The sequence below is a fragment of the Pelobates fuscus genome, chromosome 3 (assembly GCF_036172605.1).
Source record: "Pelobates fuscus isolate aPelFus1 chromosome 3, aPelFus1.pri, whole genome shotgun sequence".
NCBI lineage: Eukaryota > Metazoa > Chordata > Amphibia > Anura > Pelobatidae > Pelobates > Pelobates fuscus.
This window is the reverse complement of record NC_086319.1, coordinates 339109022-339131495: the sequence shown is the minus strand read 5'-3', so window position 1 is coordinate 339131495 and position 22474 is coordinate 339109022. Positions and strand designations below refer to the sequence as shown.

Genomic DNA, 22474 nt, shown 5'->3' with positions numbered 1-22474 from the left:
TAAAGGGACACCCCACTGCCAAAAATAAAACACAAATCACTATATAGTATATACACCCTCATAGAAAACATGCATGTATTTAATTATTCATTTTCATTGGGGTATATCTAAAAACAGCTTGCAAAAGCTGCAGATCTCTTGTTTGCTGCCTTTGTACGACACGATCCCCCCCCCCCCTTCTTCTTTAGCCCAGACTTTCTGAGGCTGACTAATCACAGACTTCTCAATGCAGCTCAATGAGAAGTCTTTACAAGGAGGTGCTCTGGGAAATTCCCTGCTTCTTGGGTTTAGCCCCACTGAGCTAAGCAACCAGGAAGTAACGGGACTAGTTGTCTGATAGCCTGGAATGAAGGGGGGATAACAACGTTAATTTATAAAAGTGCCAACTTCTATTGAAATTTGCACTTTTTGTAAAATGAAAAAATAAATAAATACATTTAAAAAAAAAAGAGGAGGACACGCGCTTTACACATAAAGCAATTCAGCAAGCTAAAATGCGCTAGGAGTGTTCCTTTAAAGCATTCCGGATATAAAACCATTTCTTTCATAACACTGTGGAGGGTTGGCAATATGTTGAAGCCTCAGAATTAACATGGGGGAAATAATTCAAATGTTCATTTAAATTGAGCCATTTCTCTTGTTTGTATTCTGATTGTAAAGTGTTGCAGAATATGCTAGTGCTATAAAAATGGTAATAATAAAACAAAAACAACCTAGGACTGATGAACAAGAGCTCATACCATGTTAAATACATTTCCCACGAAAGATTGATCGAGAAAGGGAGGAGTTAACAGAGATGTAATGATTAGACAGGTCACACAGCAGCTGGGTAATTAGTGAATTCATAAATTCAAGTCTTCATAGGAGAGTTCATCTCGAGTTTAATTCCAGATTAATAGAATTTTACTTATTAGGATTAGTAATTAAGACATAGAGAGCAGTTATATAGATGTTATACTTTGAGGAAGCCATGCAATCACATTTTTGGCGTTTACGATAAAAATTAGCAAATATATATATTTACTGCATATATATCTATATTAGCCATCTCCCAGGGGTGCAGAAATAATTTTAAAAAAATGTACTTGTCCAAGGCAGGGCTCCACAAATGCCAGATACCAGGTCGCCCTGGCAACTAGAGATTTCGCCCTGGCGCCTGAGATGATAGCCTTTTAAGGCGGTCGCCCATGGTGGCATGTAGGCAGCGTGCCAGGGAGCAGTAATATACCTGCAGCTCCTCTCTGCTCCCTTGCAAGCTGTTTAATGATGCCGGGAGCCGGAATATGACATCACTCGGGCCCCGGCATCACTACAGAGAGCGCGAGGGAGCAGAGAAGAGCTGCAGGTAAATTACTGCTCCCTCGCACGCAGGAAGAGAGAGCAGCCCCACTGGACCCCAGGGAAATATCCATTCAGCTCTCCCAAGGGTAGGGAGGCTTGGTGGATTTAAATTAGAAATCTCAGTTTGTGTGTGTGAGGAAAATGTGGTGGTGGTGGCAGTGGTGTATCTTGGTTTTGTGCTGGACAAAACTCAGACACCAACCCCCCCCCCCCCCCCCCGCCCCCCGCGCGCACCACCCCCACCCAACCCTTCCCCCCTGCCCCGCCTTCCAAATACACACACATTCACTGACAGATGAATGTGAATCCTTTGGGAATGCTGGGGGTGGGGGGGTTCTCCCATTCCCTGGTGGTCCAGTGGCTGCAGGACGGCACTGGCGGGCAGGCTGGGCGGCCGGCGAGGGAGCTCTTCCCCTGAGCTCTCTGCTCAGCTCCCTCGCGCGCCGCCCGCAGAGTGAGGCTGGGAGGCGGAGCCGGAATATGACGTCATATTCCGGCTCCCAGTCTCACTCTGCGGGCGGCGCGCGAGGGAGCTGAGCAGAGAGCTCAGGGGAAGAGCTCCCTCGCCGGCCGCCCAGCAACCAGCAACCAGCCCAGCATGTCTGTTAGCCGCAAGGCATTTGGGCATTTGGGGGCGGCGTTTTTTGCCGCCCCCTGGAAAATGCCGCCCAAGGCAAATGCCTTGTTTGCCTCGCAGGTAATACGCCCCTGGGTGGTGGTGGTGGTGGTGTGGGTGTGTGGGTGTTTTTTCTGAAAAGGCAGTGTTTACATTGAAAGGTCTGCAAGTACAGGCTATAGACACCACAACAACTACATTAAGCTGTAGTGGTTCTGGTGTCTATAGTGTCCCTTAATTACATTTTTCGCTGGCTCCTAGATTCTAAACAAATATGTCAAGCCCTGGTCCAAGAGATTAAAGTGGTAGCCCAATCTACTTGTCCTGAAACACACAGTTTTTTTTTGTTTTTTTTTAACAAAACAAATGTTTGTGAAGTAAATCCAAATATGCCAGATGTGGAAAATCTGAGCACTAAAATATCTATTTATCTCTACATACACACATACATACGCACGCACATTATTGCACTCTAAATCCCAATCATTCGTGTGGTATCTGCAATGTGAGTAAAGTCACAGTCATTCATTAGCTGAACAATGAATATTAATAAATTAAAGGAAAACTGTAAAATTCAGGCTAAAATAGCAAAGCCAGGGTTTTCCAAATTCGTTAATTTAGCCAAAGTTTTGCAGTTTGGTTTGCCATTCATTACATAGTTTTTGTGAATAAATCCAACAGTGTTGCAATATAAGATCAATGACAACAAAAATCACAATTTAGCCCATTCTGTCCCCGCATATAAAGTCCAATCTGACCCTTTTTTGTACACGCATGCAAAAAGACAATCTCGATATCACAGATTTTATATCAGCTCATATAGATTTCAAACTCCCCCCATCGACAACCAAGACACAGTACCTCTGTGCAAGCAATAAAACTACCCATATTTTGCAATGTTACTGTTGCCAGCTTGCAGACTGATTTCATCAAATAATAGTTCAACGCTTTTAATATTTAATAGTTATACCTGCTCCAATGTCATTGCTTATCCCTGGAATTACATCGTCCTCTGTATTCTCGGGTAGAAGCCCTTCCTCCATTTTGCATTCAATATTACTAATAGTCTTGGCAAGAGAGAACTCGGAGACGTTCATTGGAACTGCGACATTATCTGCAGCAGCCTGTGAATGTGTTGGACGTGATATTGGCCTGGAAAAACAAAAGCACTGCTTACATACAGATGTAAATCTTTACCCACCATAATGATATGAAGTATGCTACATGTATGTGAGATTTGCAAACACACTGAACATTTGAACTATTTGGGCACAGTTGCCTCGTGTTTGTTTCTGCATAGATGGTGAATACAAGAATTCTGCACATGTGGTTCTCACAGTCATAAATTATGCCAGCTTGGCAATAAGAACCATACTTGCAGAACTTGTCTCTTCTAAATAAATTAAAAATAAAATAGAAAATCTTTAAGAGGGCAATGTGCGGGAGGTAATGCCCAGGACGTTCGTGACAGTAGCAGTATACTTTCCCCCACACATTTCACTATTTTCCACTAGTCTTCACTATTCCCCTTAGAGACAAGCTATTGCTAGTACTAAATCATTCAATCTGAATTTGGCACTTCCTGTCTAACAATAAACAAAGTGCAGAGAGAATCTCTGTTTATTTTTTCTATTATTTAATTAAGTCTAAAACTGAACAGACCGGTTTGGGTTCTTCTGCCAACATTATACAGATGATGTAGTGAAAATGTATTTTGTATTTAAACACTAATAAACCGTTTAGTGGGATGAGGTGTGAAGCGGAGGTGTAGTTTACGATGACTAGCAGTGCATACTTCTTGAAATGCTCAATGCGTATCGCTTCTCATCATACCCTGTGAGAGTACCCATGGTCATAGGCCGTCAGCAGAGCATCATGGGACATTTTGAGTTTGAAAGTATTGATCAGTTTGTAAAAGAGTCAATACTGATAGCTCACATGGGAATCCTGTAAGTAAAACTGCAGGATATGTAAAACTGCAGGATATGCAGATACTTCAGTATCATAATATACTGTATATTACAGCCGTATTCGTAAACTTTGCAGCAGATTTTCCCCAAAACTAACCACATTACCTGGGAGTTGATTTCTTCACTTTCATCCCTGATAAAGGCTTGCTCTGAGTTGTGGTTTTCATATCAGTCTTATTTGCTTTCTGTAAATTTAGACAACAAAAATGTTTATCCATTTACTACAAGTTATCTGCATTTTCCTGCAGCTGCATTTAGCAACATAATTGGATCCCCATTGATTCTTCATAGGAGGCTGCAGATTTGCAGCCCAGGAGTAGTGAGAGTTTGTTTTAATTTTGTAGGTTTGTAAACTGCTATGTTTCCCTGAAGGTTAATCCAGCCTCTAGTGGCTGTCTCTCTGACAGCCGCTAGAGGCGCTTCTCACTGTAAAAAAAAACATCACAGTGAGAAGACGCTGTACGTCCATAGGAAAGCATTGAGAAATTCTTTCCTATGGGCGGTTTGAATGCGAGCACGGCTCTTGCCGCGCATGCACATTTGGCGCCAACAGAAGGAGGAGAGTTCCACAGCGCAGAGGGAGCACGGCGCTGGAGTAAGGCAAGTAGCTGAAAGGCAAAAGGCAAGTTTGTTTTCCTGGCACTATAGTGCTCCTTTAAATATGCCAATGGATTTTTGATGTGCAAAAGTTGTTTTCAGCTGCAGGGCTAAAACTAGAGTGACCTGGCACCCAGACCACTTCATTGAGCTGAAGTGATCTGAGTGCCTATAGTGGTCCTTGTATCTGCATGCACTGGTGTACATACCGCAGATGCAGGAGTCGCAGCCCTGCGACCAGGTGCCCGCCGCCATGTGTAGCGGCCCCGGCCCGCGCAGAGTAAGCGCCGGGGGGGCCCACGGATCAATTTTCGCACCGGGCCCCATGGATCGTGTGTACGCCACTGCCCAGAACATTGCAGATATATCTACAAGCAGCTTGCAAAATCTGCAGCTCTCTAGTCTGCATCCTTTGCAAGCCCCAACCAGACATTCTGTAACTGTCCAATCAAATACTTCCCAATGAAGCTCAATGAGAAGTCTTTGCAAGGCAGGTGCTCTGGGAAATTCCTGCTGCTTGAGTTTAGCTCCAATGAACTAAACAACCAGAAAGTAACAGGACCAGTTGTCTGATTGAAAGCTAGGGGAGTGTAACCAGATTAATTTACAAAAATGTAAATTTCCATTGAAATCGTCACTTTTTATAAAATGAAAAAAATAAAAAAAATAGAGGATACACTCCTCACACATAAAGCACTTAAGCAAGCTGATGTGTGTTAAGGATCTTTGTGGTCTTTATTTGCTTTGGGTTTTTTGTTTTATTTTTTTATTGTAAATGTTCTAATTGAATAGGTTTCTTAAAAGCGTTACTAAAACATATTTTTTGTATAGGCATTCAGTCCAAAAGCATTTCTTACTTCATACACTTAATTATAACTTTTTTGAATTACCTTGACATGAGCAAGGGTTAAAGTTGGAACCTCAGGAGAAAGCAGATGCCTTGTGTCGAAAAAGAAAAAAGAAAAAAAAATAGAATCAGGTAAAGAAAATATAGAACTAAAATAAACATCGCCATCAATTTCTGGGGCCTAATCTGTAAATCAGCAATTATGAATAAAGGTACTTATAGAATTGGTGTATAACTGAAATAACTTGAGTCTAATTATTTTTCCATCTTTAAAATCATCTGTAGCTTATAAAGGAATCAATATTTGCTGATGTTTGGAACTGTCAATCTCCTCTTAAAAACCAATAGAACAGATTTTACTTTTTTTTTTTTTTTTTTTTTTTAACCATTTGCTTATGGCCTTTTTCCAGCATACAGTAAATGTGACAGGAGCAGAAAAAAAAAAAACCTACCTAATTAATTTTACAACTAACCCATTAAACATGACATGTGGAAATAGGAAGACCGTTGCCCAACTTCCTGATGTTATCTGGAAGGGTGGTGTTGAACCCCAGTACTTTTAAAGGCCCTTATTCAAGGCACAGGAAATGGAGATAAAGTGTGAGAAACACTTTGCATATGTTCCCAAGCTCCCTATTAGTTTATTTATTCTAGGCTGTTAAATGTTGACTAAAGGAAAAATCAGGTGCGAGATCAGCCACTCACAACACCAAGTAAAATACTAGAGTAGAACCTGAAGTTACGGTCAAAAAGTTATGTAAACTATTTTTTATGTAAAAAAAAAAACCCAAAAAAACAGTTAAGAGCGAAAGGAAGAATGTGACTTTAAGATCATAAAATACATTTTATTGTATACAGATTGAAAGTGAGACTATGATTTAACTTTGTGGAATAGGATATAAAACCAAGTTTTAAAAACTGCAAGTGGACAGACCCCTTGGATCATCAACCAAGATGTGAGCAACCAGGTCAGCTTTAGAAAAGTATACTGTATTTAGTGATGAGATTAATCAATTGGGTTTTGATTTTACAACAATTTGCTGTATAGTGAACAAACTCGACAGACTGCAGTCAGCTATATTAACAATACAATATGTGCTAATCAACAGACTGCTTCAGGAAGTTCTAAATAGAGATAGTAGATATATTAAGGGCTTTCTTACTGTAGGTTTTCATCCTCATCTTCATCAAAAAGTTTAACTTGTGTTAGTGTTGGCCGTGACAATAGCGCTTGCTGTTCTCGCTGTAATGATAAGATGAAATGTTAACATAATTTCTAAGGATGATTCACTACAGCGTGAACTACTGGGAATTCAAAGTAAAGTTAACATTTCAAGCCAAATTGCAACGCTGGAAAAATCCTTCAAATCAGCAACACTTCCATTTTAGTTAGTTTTTTGTTTTACATTCACTTAGAATGCATTTTTATAACGCCGTCTTATTCAAACACAGATTAGAAAACAAACAAATGTATGCATTCTTTATTTTCAATAGTTGGTTTTATACCAAGTAGCCTTCATTCCTTTTGGTTTTAAAGTTATGATCAGGAGAGTAATAAGGTATTGCTTTCTGTAGCTTTCATAACAAAACACAAGTCATCAAAACAACAAAAGTAAAAAGAACATTCTTTAAAACAAACCTTGACAGTGTTCAATGGGGAACTTCACTTGAACAAAAAGCTTAACTCATAGTGGTTTCCAGTTATGCTTTAATGTATTACCCCAAGCACCATGGCCACTTCCGGAGGGGAGGAGAGCGGGAGTGGGGACTGCAATTTTTTTTTTTAAAGGGACACTATAGTAACCTGAACAACTTCAGCCTAATGAGGTTGTTCAGGTGAGAACAATAGCTCCCTGCAGCCTCTCATGTAAACACTGTATTTTCAGATAAAATACAGTGTTTACATTGAAAGCTAGGAACACCTCCAGTTGCAGTCACTCAGAGTGAACCAGAGGGACTTCTGAGTTAATGGAGGCATAATATGCCTCCATCCACTCAGATCTGCTGTCAGCAGAGCACAGGGCAGCACTGTGCACAGCATCCTGTGATTCAGTGTCTCCTCCCTCTGCATGCAGACACTGAACTTTCCTCAGTGATTCATTGATTCAAATCATCTCTATGAGTAGATGCTGATTGGCCAGGGCTGTATTTGAATCATGCTGGCTCTGCCCCATATCTGCCTCTTTGTCAGTCTCAGCCAATCCTATGGGGAATCCACTGTGATTGGATCAGGCTACCACATGTCAGCAGAATGCTTGTTTTTCTGAGTCTAACAGCATGCAGATTTACAGCTTCAGGCTTGAATACAGTAAGATTTTTGCTATATTTACGGAGGCATGAGGGGCCCAGGGGGGCTAGATTGTGGTGTTAACACTATAGGGTCAGAAATACATGTTTGTGTTCCTGACCCTATAGTGATCCTTTAACCTATTGCTACCTGCTAGCAATGCTACCTGTTCTGTGAGAAAGGAAAGGGAAACTACCAATTTGTGATGACTGCTGCCTGGACTATGGCAAATTAAATTTACAGTAGGTGAAATTTAGTTTTTTCTATGAAACGCTGCACATACTGAGTTTAACCCCTCAGTGCACAGAATTTCATTAATTGAGAGTGGTCAGCTGAAAAGGCAGTGTTTACATTACTGTCTAGTAACACCTCTAGAGTCAGTCTCTCAGACGGCCACTAGATGTGCTTCCTAGGACAGTATGGCACACTGTGCAGCACTGACATTCAGCGTCTCCACGCTCTGCATGGAGACTGAACGCTCCACATAGAGATGCACTCCTTGCACTATACCCACTACAGTGAGCTTGGAGAGTTCCTTTAAGTAGTCCCCTTTTTTTTTTTGCCTTACCTAGAGCAGGGGTAGTCAACCTGGTCTCTACTGCCCAGTAGTGGTTGGTCTAGGATATCAGGTGGGCGGTGGTGGGTTCTGAAGAAAACACCCCGTAGGACTTGATAGCCTTGGACCAAGGCCGGCAGGGGAGATCCTTTCATCTCCCCTGCCGGCCCATGCAGAGCCAGCCTTGCTGGAAGCCCTCCCGGGCTGGTGATTAGATCAAATATCTCCTGCAGTGGCCCGCTGGCACTGTGTTCCTCCCACAAGCAGGCTGGTCGGAGCGTTGCCACGCGTTATCATGACAACTCTCTAATACAGTGCTGTGCTCGCAGGAGGACAGGAGAGTCAGCCTGCAGAGTTGCAGGCTAAAGTGAACATGCCACCACTGGACCACCAGGGCGTGCAGCATTATGTCCCTCCTCCTTGGTAAAAGGTAATAAGAAGAAGAGAGGGAGAGACATTAAGATAGATTTTCACATCAGACCCACCTACACACAGCATATTCACCCTTCGCATACAAACACACACACAGACCTCCACCTCACATACACGCACTGCCCCCCTCACACACGCACAGCACCTCTCTCTCACACACACACTGCACCCTTCACAGACATACAGCACCACTCACAGACATACAGCACCCCCTCACACACTGCACCATTCACAGACACACAGCACCCCAACACATAGCACCCCCCCCACACACACTGCACCCTTCACCCACATACAGCACCTCACAGACACAGATAGAAAAGAAAAAGTAGAATGGAAAAAAAGGAAAAACAAAACAAAATAGATACATTTAAGTACATTTAAAAAAAAACAAAAAAAAAAACACCTCGTTCTATGAAAATAAATTTTTACCATCAACAAAGATACAAAAGTGGGCGGTAGGTATTGAAAGGTTAACTACACCTGACCTAGAATAAGAATGGAATTATTGTTATACACACAGTATATATGTATATAAGCACTGAATTATACAAGCATAGAAAAATATCTACAGCCTTTGCCCACGCCGACAGCAGATTCTAACTGAAAACCATTTTTCAGCTAAAGAGCTTTGAAAAGTAAACGTTTGCAGTTTAACACGTTTTAGCATGTTATACATTAGTAAGAAAACATATTTACATGACTTCATGATTTCTATGTAAGCTGTGTCACTATCATGCATACCATGACTTCTTCAGCCTCACGGACAAGCTCAGCTGTTTTTGCCTCCAATTCTGCATTTAATCGTCTACAAAAAGAAATGAAACAGACAGGAATATATTATTATAAGTTTTAAAGATTTAAATTCACAAACCTAAAACAAAGTAAATCCACAGTCTCACGGTCACACATCAATATTCTAACAGTCTGTTGATGGACTATTGGTAGTAGTTAACAGAGGTTGGGGTAAACTAAATTGTTTTACATCTAGACAATATATTGATAACAATACGAAGGATAATACATTTTCATGGAATCATATGATGAGATTCAATCAACTTACGAAAAAGGGAAAAAAAATCTAAATATGATAAACACAAAATCAATAAATGGTGAGCCTGAAATCCAGAAAAGTTTGTTAAAGAACCCATCGCCTCAAATTTTCTTATATAAAACAATGAACCAAGAAGAATTTGGTTTAACCAGATTTTAACAAATTTGGTTGTAATTAACACTTGACAGTTTTTCCACTTGAAACCTAGGAACTGACTCGCAATTTGTAAACCCACAAGGACAAATTCAGAAAACACTACTGGCAGCATGTGATCAGCATACAATTTGAGCCATGTGCACAGAAAGTACAGGTGAATGCACTCACATACACCAAATAGAACAGATTCATATAATTAATCAAACACAAAGTATATGAGTATTTTCATAAATGTAAACTAAACGATGGTTAGTTCAAGGTTAGTTTAAATTATCAATGTCTCCTCTGATGGCTTCCTGGATTGAAGGTTTTACATTGCAGCACTAAGTACAAAAGGGACACTGCACCTCGACCACTTCAATGAGCTGAAGTGGTCTGGATGCCTCAAGTGTCTATTTTAATAAATTATTTGGCACAGACCTCTATGCCAAAGAACTGACAGCGTGAGATCAAAGACATTACATAAATGGGGAAAGCTGAAGATAATATTCAGAGAGGAAAAAAAGTAGAAAATAATTATTTTTAAATATCAGTATTGCATTGAAGAGTGTATTATGTGTAATGTGTATTCATTAAAGTCCAAATGCAGTTCTGATGAGCAAAATTCTGTTAAAGTGCTATATTGAAAGAAATACAAAGCTGTATTTGTAGCACTATAGCTCCCTCTGCCTCCCTGCCGTGGCGAATAAAGGGTTAGAAACCCTATATTTACTTACCTAATCTCAGCGGTTGCAGCTCCGCCTCCTCTGACGTCACACGAAGGGGGCACTAATGCACATGCGCAGCAAGTGCTACATGCGCATTAGGTCTCTCAATAGGAAAGCATTGAATCAATGCTTTCCTATAGGGAAATAGCTGACACTGTATGTCCTCATGTAGAGCAAGAGTATGTCCGGTGTCAGTTAGCGGATCAAAAGTCCAGTAACACTTCAGAAGCACTTTTAGTAGCTGTCTAGTAGCCAGCAACAAGAAGCTATCTCAGTGCTGCAATGTGAACATAAACATGCAATAGGGACACTGTACCCAGACCACTTCAATGAGCTGAAGTGTCTGGGTGCCTATACTGTCCCTTTAAAATAAATCTCCATGTTCTCCAATAATTTTTTCAACTGAATGAGCAGATCTCATTCAGTACCATCTGGGGTCTGCTTTAAAAACAGTGATTGCATGCAACATATAATATAGGATTTTCACAGAATATCAACCAGATTCACTCTTAACAAATCCAGTACAAAGTAAACTTACAGAATAAATTAACCTGCTTTTTGCAGGCAATCCCAAAGAAAATGGCAACATTTGCCTGCTGGCAACACAAGCATCCAACAAGCAAATCATTGAAATAATAATCTAAGTTAATAATATAATTTTAATAATCTAAATAATAATCTAATATTGGACAACTCTAGAGAGTGAAATCACCGCTAGAGTATTTTATAAAGATTGAATCTGTAACCAGTGATGGCTGCAGGGAAATACATTCTTTCTATGGATGATCTGGCGGGCTCCTCCATCCTCCTCAATGGTATCTTAAGCATTTGCGAGAGCACATCATTGACATCCGATCCTGGCAGCGGAAGCAGCAGGAGCAGAAGAGGAGCAAAAGGAAGAGGATGGTGGCATCCCACCAGACACCCAGCGGCAATGTCACCCTTGGGTGTCTTCGCAATCTATGAAAGTTTCCAGACAGTAACAAATCCCCTTTAACCCCTTAAGGACCAAACTTCTGGAATAAAAGGGAATCATGACATGTCACACATGTCATGTGTCCTTAAGGGGTTAAAGCATTATGCCACGGAGTTATCTATTAAACTGGTGCGAATGACAGCGTTTTGTAATGATAGCTACCTACAAATTCAGTCCATCCACATTGTGGAACATTACTATATTTGAGTACTTAGTTGTGGATTTCATTCATTTAGCTCCACATTTCAGCTGTCCAAGCAATATTCAGACTTGGATTGATATTAAAAACAAGGTCAGGATTTTGCAGTCTGAATGACACCAGAGTCTCATATTATCGTGGCTAATCTGGAATGAAGCATTTGGACTTTAATTAATAAACCTCCATGTGTAATGACTAATGTTATATAGAAACACCATAGGAATTTTAGACACCCAAAATCTGGAAAACTAGATGATTGGATAAAAACTTCTTATACGCCAATTTCTGTTTACCTGTAATTTGGTTTAATTTCTCTTTAACCCCTTCAGGTCGGAGTCAATAGTGCACGTTCTGATCAAAACAAAACGTAAACAAAAACTGGAATTTGCGCTATATGTCTGTTTACCTGTAGTTCCTCTCTTTCATATTATATGCACCCACACTTATTATATATCATTTTGTTCAGGAGAAACAGGGCTTTAATTTATCATTAACTATTCATATATGGAACATAATTTATTATGAATAAAATTTAAAAAAAATGTGAGAAAATAAGATTTTTTTTTTTCAATTTGTATTTCCATCTGACATTTTATCTGTGAATAATGCACATATTTGTTATCAGCGATGTCTCAGGAGTACAACAGTACCCCCCATTAACAGGTTTTATGGTGTTTTGGAAAGTTACAGGGTCAAATATAGAACGTTCCATTTTCAAATTGAAATTTGCCAGATTAGTAATGTTACCTTTGAGACGGTGTGGTAGCCCAGGAATGAGAATTACCCCCATAATGGCATACCATTTGAAAAAGTAGACAACCAAAGGTATTGAAAGTGGGGTATGTTTAGTCTTTTTAGTAGCCACTTAGTCACAAACACTGGCCAAAGTTAGCGTTCATATTTGTTTTTATGTGAAAAAAAGCAAAAAAAATAATATTTGGCCAGTGTTTGTGACTAAGTGGCTACTAAGAAAGACTGGACATACCCCACTTGCAATACCTCGGGTTGTCTACTTTTGCAAATGGTATGCCATCATGGGGGTAATTCTCATTCCTGGGCTACCATACGCTCTCAAAGGCAACATAACCAATCTGGCAAATTTTAATGTCAAAAAAATGAAATGCAAGCCTTATATGTGACTCTCTAACTTTCCAGAACACCATGAAACCATGAAACCTGTACATGGGGGTACTGTTATTCTCGGGAGACTTCACTAAACAAAAATATTAGTGTTTTTAAACAGTAAAACATATTACAACAATAATATAGTCCATAAAAGTGCCGTTCGTTTGTAAAAAAATGCAAAAAAAAAATGCAAAAAAACTTCACTTTTACTTAAAATATCATCGTTATAATACAATTTACCAGTTTGAAACACTAATATTTGAGTTCAGCGAAGTCTCCCGAGTAAAACAGTACCCCCCATGTACAGGTTTTATGGTGTCTTGGAGAGTTACAGGGTCAAATATAGTGCTTGCGAATAAAATTCTCTGCACTTTCTCCCAGTGTTGTCAGGCATGTCAATCAAATTTTATTTAATCAAATCACCTAATTATGTTAAAAGATTACTTAAATATACATGTAGAATTTTAATATATATGCATTTATAGGTATTTAAATTCTACGTGTATATTGATGTAATCTTTTATGTAATTATATGTATTTATCTATATCTATATCTATATATATAGATAGATATATGTAGAATGTCATTCTAAGTGTATTTTGTTACATATATATATATATATATAAATATATATATATATATATATTAATAACAAAATACAGTTAGAATGAAATTACATATGAATATATAATTTATTTTAAATTTTGTTTCAATATTTTATTTCTTTTATTATTTTATTTATTATTGTAATTATACGTATATATATATATATATATATATATATATATATATTATATGTATATTATATATAAGTAACGTCATTCTAAGTGTATTTTAATACTAATATATGTACTTATATTCGTATTAAAATACACTATGTATGACGTTTTATATATATATATATATATATATATATATATATATAATATATATTTATAAAATATATTTTATTTTACACATGTTTTAATTATTTTTTTTATTACTTCCCACCAGCAGGGGGACTGTCTGATATTTCAGACAGTCCCCCTGCTGGCAGATCCACAGCCAGCTATAGGGGGCCATGTGATCGCTCTTTGAGAGCGATCACATGGCCCCCGGGGGCTTCTTTTGCCATGGGGGGGCTGCCTGGGCTGTGAGGCAGTCCTCCCGAAGCGGAGCGCCGGGAAGGTAAGTATCCCGGGTGCTCCAGGGCTCAAAGCCGTTACGGCGTTCTATGCCGCAGCAACGGCTTTAAAGCCCACTTAAAGACGGGACGGCATAGAACGCCGTTAAGGGGTTAAAAAGGCACTCCAGGCACCTAAACAACTTTATTCAAATAAACATATAGGTTTATTCACTGAACAATCAACTGAAAATAAAATGAAAAAGATCTAGATCAAAATAGGAATTTAGGAAAATAAATCCCAACTCAACTCATATTATGAATATTTTAAAATGTGATTTTCAACACAATTCACTAGTTAGCAAATAATACCTATACTGTTCTGAATTATTTTTACTTGATGCTGCAAAGAAAATTATAGTAAATAATGTTTTAGGTAAAAGTTAGCGCATTGAAACTGGGACAGATTTAAAGGGTTACTGTGGCGACCTCGCCACTAGTTTTTGGAGGGGACTGATTGCCAGCCTCATGCCTTGGGACTATGGCCCCTGGGAGATTGGGCACTTTAAAAGCAGTATTGGGGCTTATGGACTTGTATTGGTGTTTAAGACTGTTCTGGCCCTTTAATTGGAACTGGCTGCTTTGTCCCTCCTCAATCTCTATATCAGCCCTTGCTAAACTTAAACCCCATGGCGATTTGACTGTGTTCGTGGGATCTGAGTGCTGTTTGGATATATTGAGCCCTCAGATCCAAGCTATCTGGGGATAGGTTGAATATGATAGGAATTATGTATTTTTGCTGTTGTTGTGAATAGAGATATTTTCTGTATGCTGGAGATAATTGGCTTACCACACCCAAGCCATGCTTGCAGTCGGTCAAATAGGACTTCCATCTAACTTTTGAACCACTGGACCAATTTGTATGATTTTGACATATGTTTGTATTTGGAGTATGTTGATTCTGAAAATGTAAGTTTATGTGAATGTGATGTATACTTTTAAAGTTATGAATATTGTGTAAAACTGTGTATTTTCCTGCCTGTGATAATTACGTTAGCCCATTGTGTTCAGTAATTATATCAGGCAAAGGGGAGGATTTTGTGGGAATGAATAGGAGTGTTTTACTATATATTACGTGTTTGATTGGTTGTTCTTCAGAACCCCGTGGGCGGTACTAGGTGTGTAAAATGTGCATAAAAGCAGAGTGTTTCATTAAAACTTCAGTTCTACTTCACCCTCAAATTTGGAGTGCCATCTCTTATTGGGGTAATCTGCTACAAAGGATTGCTATGCTAGTCATACTCTTTTGCTATATCACTAATAAGCTCTTGTAAGACCTTGTTCCTGTCTTGCTCTCTGAAGGAGTCTATGGTGGTTATGGTGTCGGCTAGAGTGCTTGGAGCCCTCAGGAAGCGCTAGGAGCATCCATGAAGGAAGGTACCCAGTCGGGGTGCCAGGTGATCTGTTACAGATACTATAGGCTTTAAAAAAAAAAAAAAAGTACATTTAAAAGGGAAACTATAGGCACCCTCACATCAAAGTGTTTTAGGCGCAGTGTATCTGTCCCCCTTAGCCCTGCAATGTAAAACATGTTTACATTGCAGTGCAAAGACTGCCTACCAAACATACACTAGAGGCGGTTCCTGTAGTTCCATAACTGGAGATGTCACCCTTGGAGGTTTTTGATAAATATGTAAAGACCCCCTGAAAGTGACATATCAGTGTTGTTTTTTTTACATGATTGAGGATAAACTCAACGATTGCATGTTTCATACTTGTATTCTTCCTCCTTGGCCAATAGATTGTCTTTTGGGGCCTTTTTTAGGGTTGCAGGTACTGGTGGTATCGAAACTGGATTTTTCTTCCCCTAAAGATTGAGAAGGAAAACCAATTACACAATTGTTTTGTATAACAACAATTCAAGCATTGAGTCATATGAGAATTACATATCTAAATAACTACATAAAGATGGAAAGATATACACACTAATGAGCAGAATACCTCGCCTGCAAATCAAGGAGGATATCCTACTGAAGTAGGGTAAAGTAGGAGATCTGAAATGGACTACTATAACCACTGACTCACTGTTAGAAATAGCTACCACTCAGAGCTACAGATAAAAATGCAAATAGAAGTGACTATGATAAAGATCAATAGTTAGAACAGGGATACAGTGGAGATAGAATATGCGTAGTGAACATGACTGAGCTGGGAAGCTCTAATTTAATAAAGGGTATGGACACTAAATCTCGTACTCGAGTATGATCCAAAACGATGTGTCCTCACCAAACTCAACCATATGAATATAGTTGATAGAACATAAATGGAAAAAAACTAAACAAAAAACTCAAAAATCAAAGTAAAATGTGTGGTTGGTTATAACAGATGAGTCAGCTTAACCCCTTAAGGACACATGGCATGTGTGACATGTCATGATCAGGGCCGTCTTTAACACAGGGCAAAAGGGGCAGCTGCCCCGGGCCCAGTTACTCCTGGGGGGCCCAAAGCAGCTACCCTGTGGGCCCACACTGCCCACAACAATTTGGAGGGGCCTATCAAATGGCTCATGCATTTAGGGCCACCCGATGGGTATCTCTGAACAGGGACCCGGTGGGGTGCCATGGCCCTTTAAGAGCCGACCGGGCCCCTGTAGTATTAGCTGGCTGGGTGGAAGTGACAGCCGATCACTTCCTCCCAGCTTCAGAAGAGAGCACCGCGGGAGGAAGGAGGCAGCAGCAGGTAGCAGCATGGGGAGGAGAGGCAGGAATGAGCTGCTGCTCATCCCCACTCCCATCAGCCTCAGCCAGCACTAAGCTGAGTTGAAGGTAAGTGTATCCAGTCCCTGATCCTCTCCTTCTGGGTGAATTGCTGCAGCTAGGATAGTTTTTAGAAAAAACACCCCACTCAATGCCCCTGCCCTGATTTCCCCCACTTACTGCTTATCTTCTCTGTGCCCCCACTCTCTGGCCCTGCCTTCCCCACTCACTTTTCTCTTCTCTGTGCCCCCACTCTCTGCACCTGCCCTGCCTTCCCCACTCACTTTTTCTCTCCTCTCTGCCCCTGCCCTGCCTTCCCCACTCACTTCTCTTCTCTGTGCCCCCACTCTCTGCCCCTGCCCTGCCTTTCCCTACTCACTTCTTCTCTTCTCTATGCCCCCACTCTCTGCCCCTGCCCTGCCTTCCCCCACTCACTTCTTCTCTTCTCTATGCCCCCACTCTCTGCCCCTGCCCTGCCTTCCCCACTCACTTCTTCTCTTCTCTGTGCCCCCACTCTCTGCCCCTGCCCTGCCTTCCCCCACTCACTTCTTCTCTTCTCTATGCCCCCACTCTCTGCCCCTGCCCTGCTTTCCCCCACTTACTGCTTCTCGGTGCCCCCACTCACTGCTCCTGCCTTCCCCCCTCACTGCTTTTTTTTACCCTGTGCCCCTACTCACTGCCTTTCTACTATGTGCCCCCACTCACTGCTTTTTTTTTTGTTTAGATGAGTTTAATTATTGCTGCAGTTGCATTTAAGCACAGTGTTTATTTTATGTTTTAATTATTTTTTTTGTTGTGCATTACATATAACAGTACCAGCTTGCCTTGCCACAGCAGCATCAGCATTTACCAGCTTTGTGCCTCCTCCAACTCTTTGCTTCTGCCCTGCTGCAAACATAAAAATGATCACATGTATGTCAGAGTGTGTATCTGTGTGTATGTGTGTGCCAGTGTGTAACTGTGTCGGTGTGTATCTGAGTGTTTATGTGCCAGTGTGCATATCAGAATTTGTGTGCATGTGCCAGTGTGTGTATTTGTATGTCAAGGTATGTGCATGTGTCAGTATGTTTATATGTGTGTTGATGTGTATGTAACTGTGTATGTGTATACATCCCAGCAATCAAAAACAACATGCAAACACATCCCTGATAACACAAACATTACAGACAAACACACCCCTGATTTCAAACTCCAAAATTATATATAAAACACACCCTTTACTCAAACACCAATACTATACACAAATGTTTAGAAGACAACACTACATCCTATAACAACCCTGAAGGCAAATATTACATACTAACAAAACCCAGTATTAAAATGCCAAAATGATATGCATACACCAATTCACAGTTGCACACCTGCATTTAAAAGTCAACCATACATTCAAACACACACCACTGCATTCAAACGCAAACACTACACACAAGTACACCTCTGCATTCCAATTGTAATAGTACATACAAATACACCTCTACATGCACACATATACTCTATACAAAAACAGGCTTACATTCAAATGCACAAACACTGCACACAAATACAACCCTACAAGAATGGGCAAAGTATAGATCCCCAGCTAGCATAGCATTGTGGGAGTTGTATGACAGATGGGGATGTATCTTCTCGCCACTCTTGTGCTAGAGGGGGAGGCCCAAACAACTTTCTTGTACCAGGGCTTCTCTGCATTAGTTCCGCCACTGGGTTGGAGTGTAAGGCATGATTGCATGCCAGGGAGTGGGAGGGCAGCAGGGTCCAGGGGGCCCAAGCAAATGCTTGCCCAGGGTCCAATCACTATTAAAGACGGCCCTGGTCATGATTCCCTTTTATTCCAGAAGTTTGGTCCTTAAGGGGTTAAAGCACAGACCATTTACCTTCTATGGCAGGGGTCCTCAAACTCAGGACCTCTCTCCCCTAGCCCCCCATGTTGCTTTACTACAACTCCCATGATTCTCTGGCTATCTATGTAATTCAAAGAATCATGGGAGTTGTAGTTCAGCGGGCTGGAGTTTGAGGACCCCTGGTCTATGGTATAGGTAGAAGGTAAATCTGGTATAGCTGGAAAGAGTGATATAGTATCGGAAAAACCGATACATGTATCAAAATGTAGCAATATATGGCTCAATATTGGCACTAAGTTAACTCCATACAGTGCGGTATGACAGAGACAGGGTGCTAGCTACTAACATTTATTGAAGATAAACACAGTTATTAAAAGTAAAAGTATTTAACTTTTTTATTTTAATTAGCGCTGCACCTCTGTATCGGTTTATACCAGTACTACTACTACTACTAATAATAATAATACAGGTAGCAGCCTGTCTAGCACTGAGTTACCTTGCTGGACGCAGCAGAGCGACTTCGGTTATTATCCGCCATTTCTCGCACTTTGAGAAGGTGAAAAGATGCGGCAGCATTCAGTTGCCAGGCAACCAGGCACCTGTCATCTCGCGAGAGTTCAAACCAGCCTCCCGTGTGCGGTAAGGGAGAGTGCGGATCACGTGACCGTGGTCTGTCTCGTCCTTGCTGTTTTAGAGCAGAAGGGTGGCACGTGGGTAGTCGTCTGGCAGCTTTCAACTCCCATGATGCTTTGCCACACTGCAAACCGCCCTGACAACATTCACTGTAATCTTGACTAATAAACTAATGTTTTTTTTTGCTGAGCATTTTCCCTCACCTAGGGCTATATATAAGTGCTTGTACAATATGTTTTTGTATGTTGTTTACTATTTAAATAAAATTGGTCAAAAATAAAATAAAAAACATGCATGTTGTGATGGTTGTTATTATTATAAATAAACTAGGTGTGCTGTGATCATTGTAGTGCTTGATTGGTTTGTATTATTAATAAAGGAGATCTTTTTATGTGTATATTTAATGTACAGCAGGGGGTGCTGATGGGGAGCAAGCTTACATGGCCTGAGTGGGATACAGCGTCACTTTAATTCACTCACCAATATTTGGAGTTAAAGAACCACTAAGGCCACCCAGACTGCTTAAAGCAGGGGTGCCCAAAAGGTAGATCCCCACATGTTATAGAACTACAACTCCCATGATGCTTTGCGTCATGAAAGCTGTACTTTTAAAACATCTGGGGATCTACCTTTTGGGCACCCCTGGCTTAAAATGTTACTCCAAACATCATAACTACTACAGCCCATTGGAGCGGTTATGATGCAAGCAGTACCCTGGTCCAGTTCTCTAGTAATGGGGCAAACTGTTTAGCAATGGTTTGACCCCTTACCTTGTTACCCACCTGGCTGCGATGCTCCCTGGTGGTCCAGTGAAGCTCCTCTGGCTTCTTCAGTTGCAAAAGCCGGACGCTGCAGCAGTCGATATTCATTCAGATGAGCACTCCCAGCCAATGACTGACTTTTGTTGCACGGAAATGACATTAGCCTCTATGATGCTGCCAGAGGTGGAGTTACACCTCCGGCAGCTAAGGGAGTAATGTGTGTATGTGCAGGCTCTAGGCACTATGGCAACTTCAAATCAGTGAAGTGGTCATGGTGCTTGGAGTAACACTTTTTATCTCAATGAAGAGGTCTGGGTGCAGTAGCTCTTTAATTTAACCCTGCAAAGTAAAACAGTTCGGTTTTGTCGAAACACTAGGTCGCCACCCATATATTATGATAGGACCCATCTTCCTGTGCTAGATGGGAGTAGATAGATAATCAACATTATGACACCAAATGGCAATTGATCACTTCCTGCACCCTTAAAGGAATACTGAAGGCACTATAAAATAATATGTAAATAAGTGTCCACCGATCAGCTTAGATCACGGCTAATGCAAGAGAGAGACACTTTTTATTTTTTGACATTTTTTATTTTTCAGTGCATAGTGTAACATACAAGCTTACATAGACATTTCACTAGAATATGTATAACAATAAAAATACATAGTTGTAACATGAAATGTCGAGTTTACTGTACTTTTTTTTTTTTTTTTTTTTTTCCCCAATTCTTTATTTTTGTATGACAGGTTGATATACACATCATATTGGTTTACATGCAGTTCTGAAAGCAATAGATAAAATATTGGAAAACAAGTATGACATTATACAAAGTGGTAAATACACAGGTAATAACAACTGTAATCTATGGCTAAGTACCTTGCGCAGTCCAATCCCCTCATTTATTTTTATTTTTATTTAGCACGGTGAAAAAAGAAAACAATAAAAGCTATGAAACCTGTTGTATGCGAGTGGTTCGTATCGTACATTTGCTCAATGTTGCTGACAGTGGGTCTGCAGAAATTTTCCTACCCTTGGATGCCATCTGTAATGTTAGTGTGTGTAACCTTAAGTTTTTGAGTCGCCCATGGCATCTGGGAAACTGACCCACTTTAAGGCCAGGAAAGAGTAAAAAAAGTGAGAAAGAAGAGAGAGAAGGGAAAATAGAGGGTGGATTGGGGGGTGGGGTGAAGAAGGTCCCCAGGACAGGGACCGCCCCTTGTCCGTTGTTTCCTATGTCTGTGTTTACTTTAGTCCGGCAGGTCACTACTTCGCCACGGGTTCCATGTTTTTCTGAATTTTTTCATCGTTCCTCTAACCCTCGCAGTCAGATTGTCCATGATGGACGTGATATGTGACTGTGTTTGTCTCGGCTGCAGGGTTCTGGCCAATAACGTATCAATTTTATTCGCTTTCTCGTAATACGTTCTCCTGGACCATGTGATCACTTTTGCTGTGTCTTCTAAGAGTAATTCGTGGATAGAGCGTCTAGTGGCTCGCAGTTGCTCCAATACCCGTTCGGTGGGATTTGCTTTGTGTCTTTGTTCTAAGTTTCTTACAAAGTTACATAGTTACATAGCTGAAAAGAGACTTGCGTCCATCAAGTTCAGCCTTCCTCACATTAGTTTTTTGCTGTTGATCCAAAAGAAGGCACAAAAAAAAACAGTATTTTGCAACAAGCTAGGAAAAAATTCCTTCTTGACCCCAGAATGGCAGTCATTTATCCTTGGATCAAGCAGTTATTACCCTACATTGAAAGATTATATCCTTGAATATTCTGTTTTTGCAAGTATGCATCTAGTAGCTGTTTGAACATCTGTATGGACTCTGATAAAACCACTTCTTCAGGCAGAGAATTCCACATCCTTATTGTTCTTACAGTAAAAAAACCATTTCATTTGCCTTAGACAAAATCTTCTTTCTTCCAGTCTAAACGCATGACCTCGTGTCCTATGTAAAGTACGGTTTGTGAATAGATTTCCACACAATGGTTTGTATTGGCTCCGAATATATTTGTATAATGTTTCTAAGTGACTCGAGGAGTTGGGTCAGCAGCTGAGTTTTCCTCTTCTTTTTCAGAGTCGCTAAACGGATAAAGGTGCCCCAAATTACGGCCTTGTGCCCACGCTGGTCCAGAAAGCAAGGGAACAGGGATCAAAAATAGATGAGTTCCAGACCTGGGCATAGTATCGTCCGCCTCCACCGCTGTGAGTATGTCCACAGGCCGGACTCCTCAATAACAATGAGTAGGTTTGTGCCAAAAATGTAATGCTACTGTCCAGGATTAAGCTCAAGAAATGGGTTTCCCCAAGGAGCTCCAGCAACATGCGGCCATCTTGGTCAGCTGACAGCCAATAACAGCTGCCTATTGCTTCTCAAGCTAATGCTTCCTCATTAGCCCAAGTAGCACAGAGGGGATGGACTGCTAGGGACTCTTTTTTCTGGCATTTAAATATTATGAACAGTTTAATGCTGAATGGAAGGGCAGGGCACCATAACTACTTAAATGAAATAAA

General features: G+C 40.5%; 1 protein-coding gene across 1 annotated transcript in view; it reads right to left on the bottom strand.

Annotated features, from left to right (window-relative positions):
* Window positions 1-19191, bottom strand: part of TEX9 (testis expressed 9) — a 41660-nt gene extending 22469 nt beyond the window's left edge. Inside the window, exons 1-7 of the mRNA XM_063445704.1 lie at window positions 19060-19191; window positions 15742-15833; window positions 9391-9454; window positions 6535-6614; window positions 5415-5463; window positions 4033-4112; window positions 2928-3109 (exon numbers count right to left, since the gene is read on the bottom strand). Coding sequence (XP_063301774.1) covers window positions 2928-3109; window positions 4033-4112; window positions 5415-5463; window positions 6535-6614; window positions 9391-9454; window positions 15742-15833; window positions 19060-19101 — 589 coding nt within the window. The 5' untranslated portion in view covers window positions 19102-19191. The remainder of the gene's footprint in view (window positions 1-2927; window positions 3110-4032; window positions 4113-5414; window positions 5464-6534; window positions 6615-9390; window positions 9455-15741; window positions 15834-19059) is intronic.
* Window positions 19192-22474: the final 3283 nt, after the last annotated feature.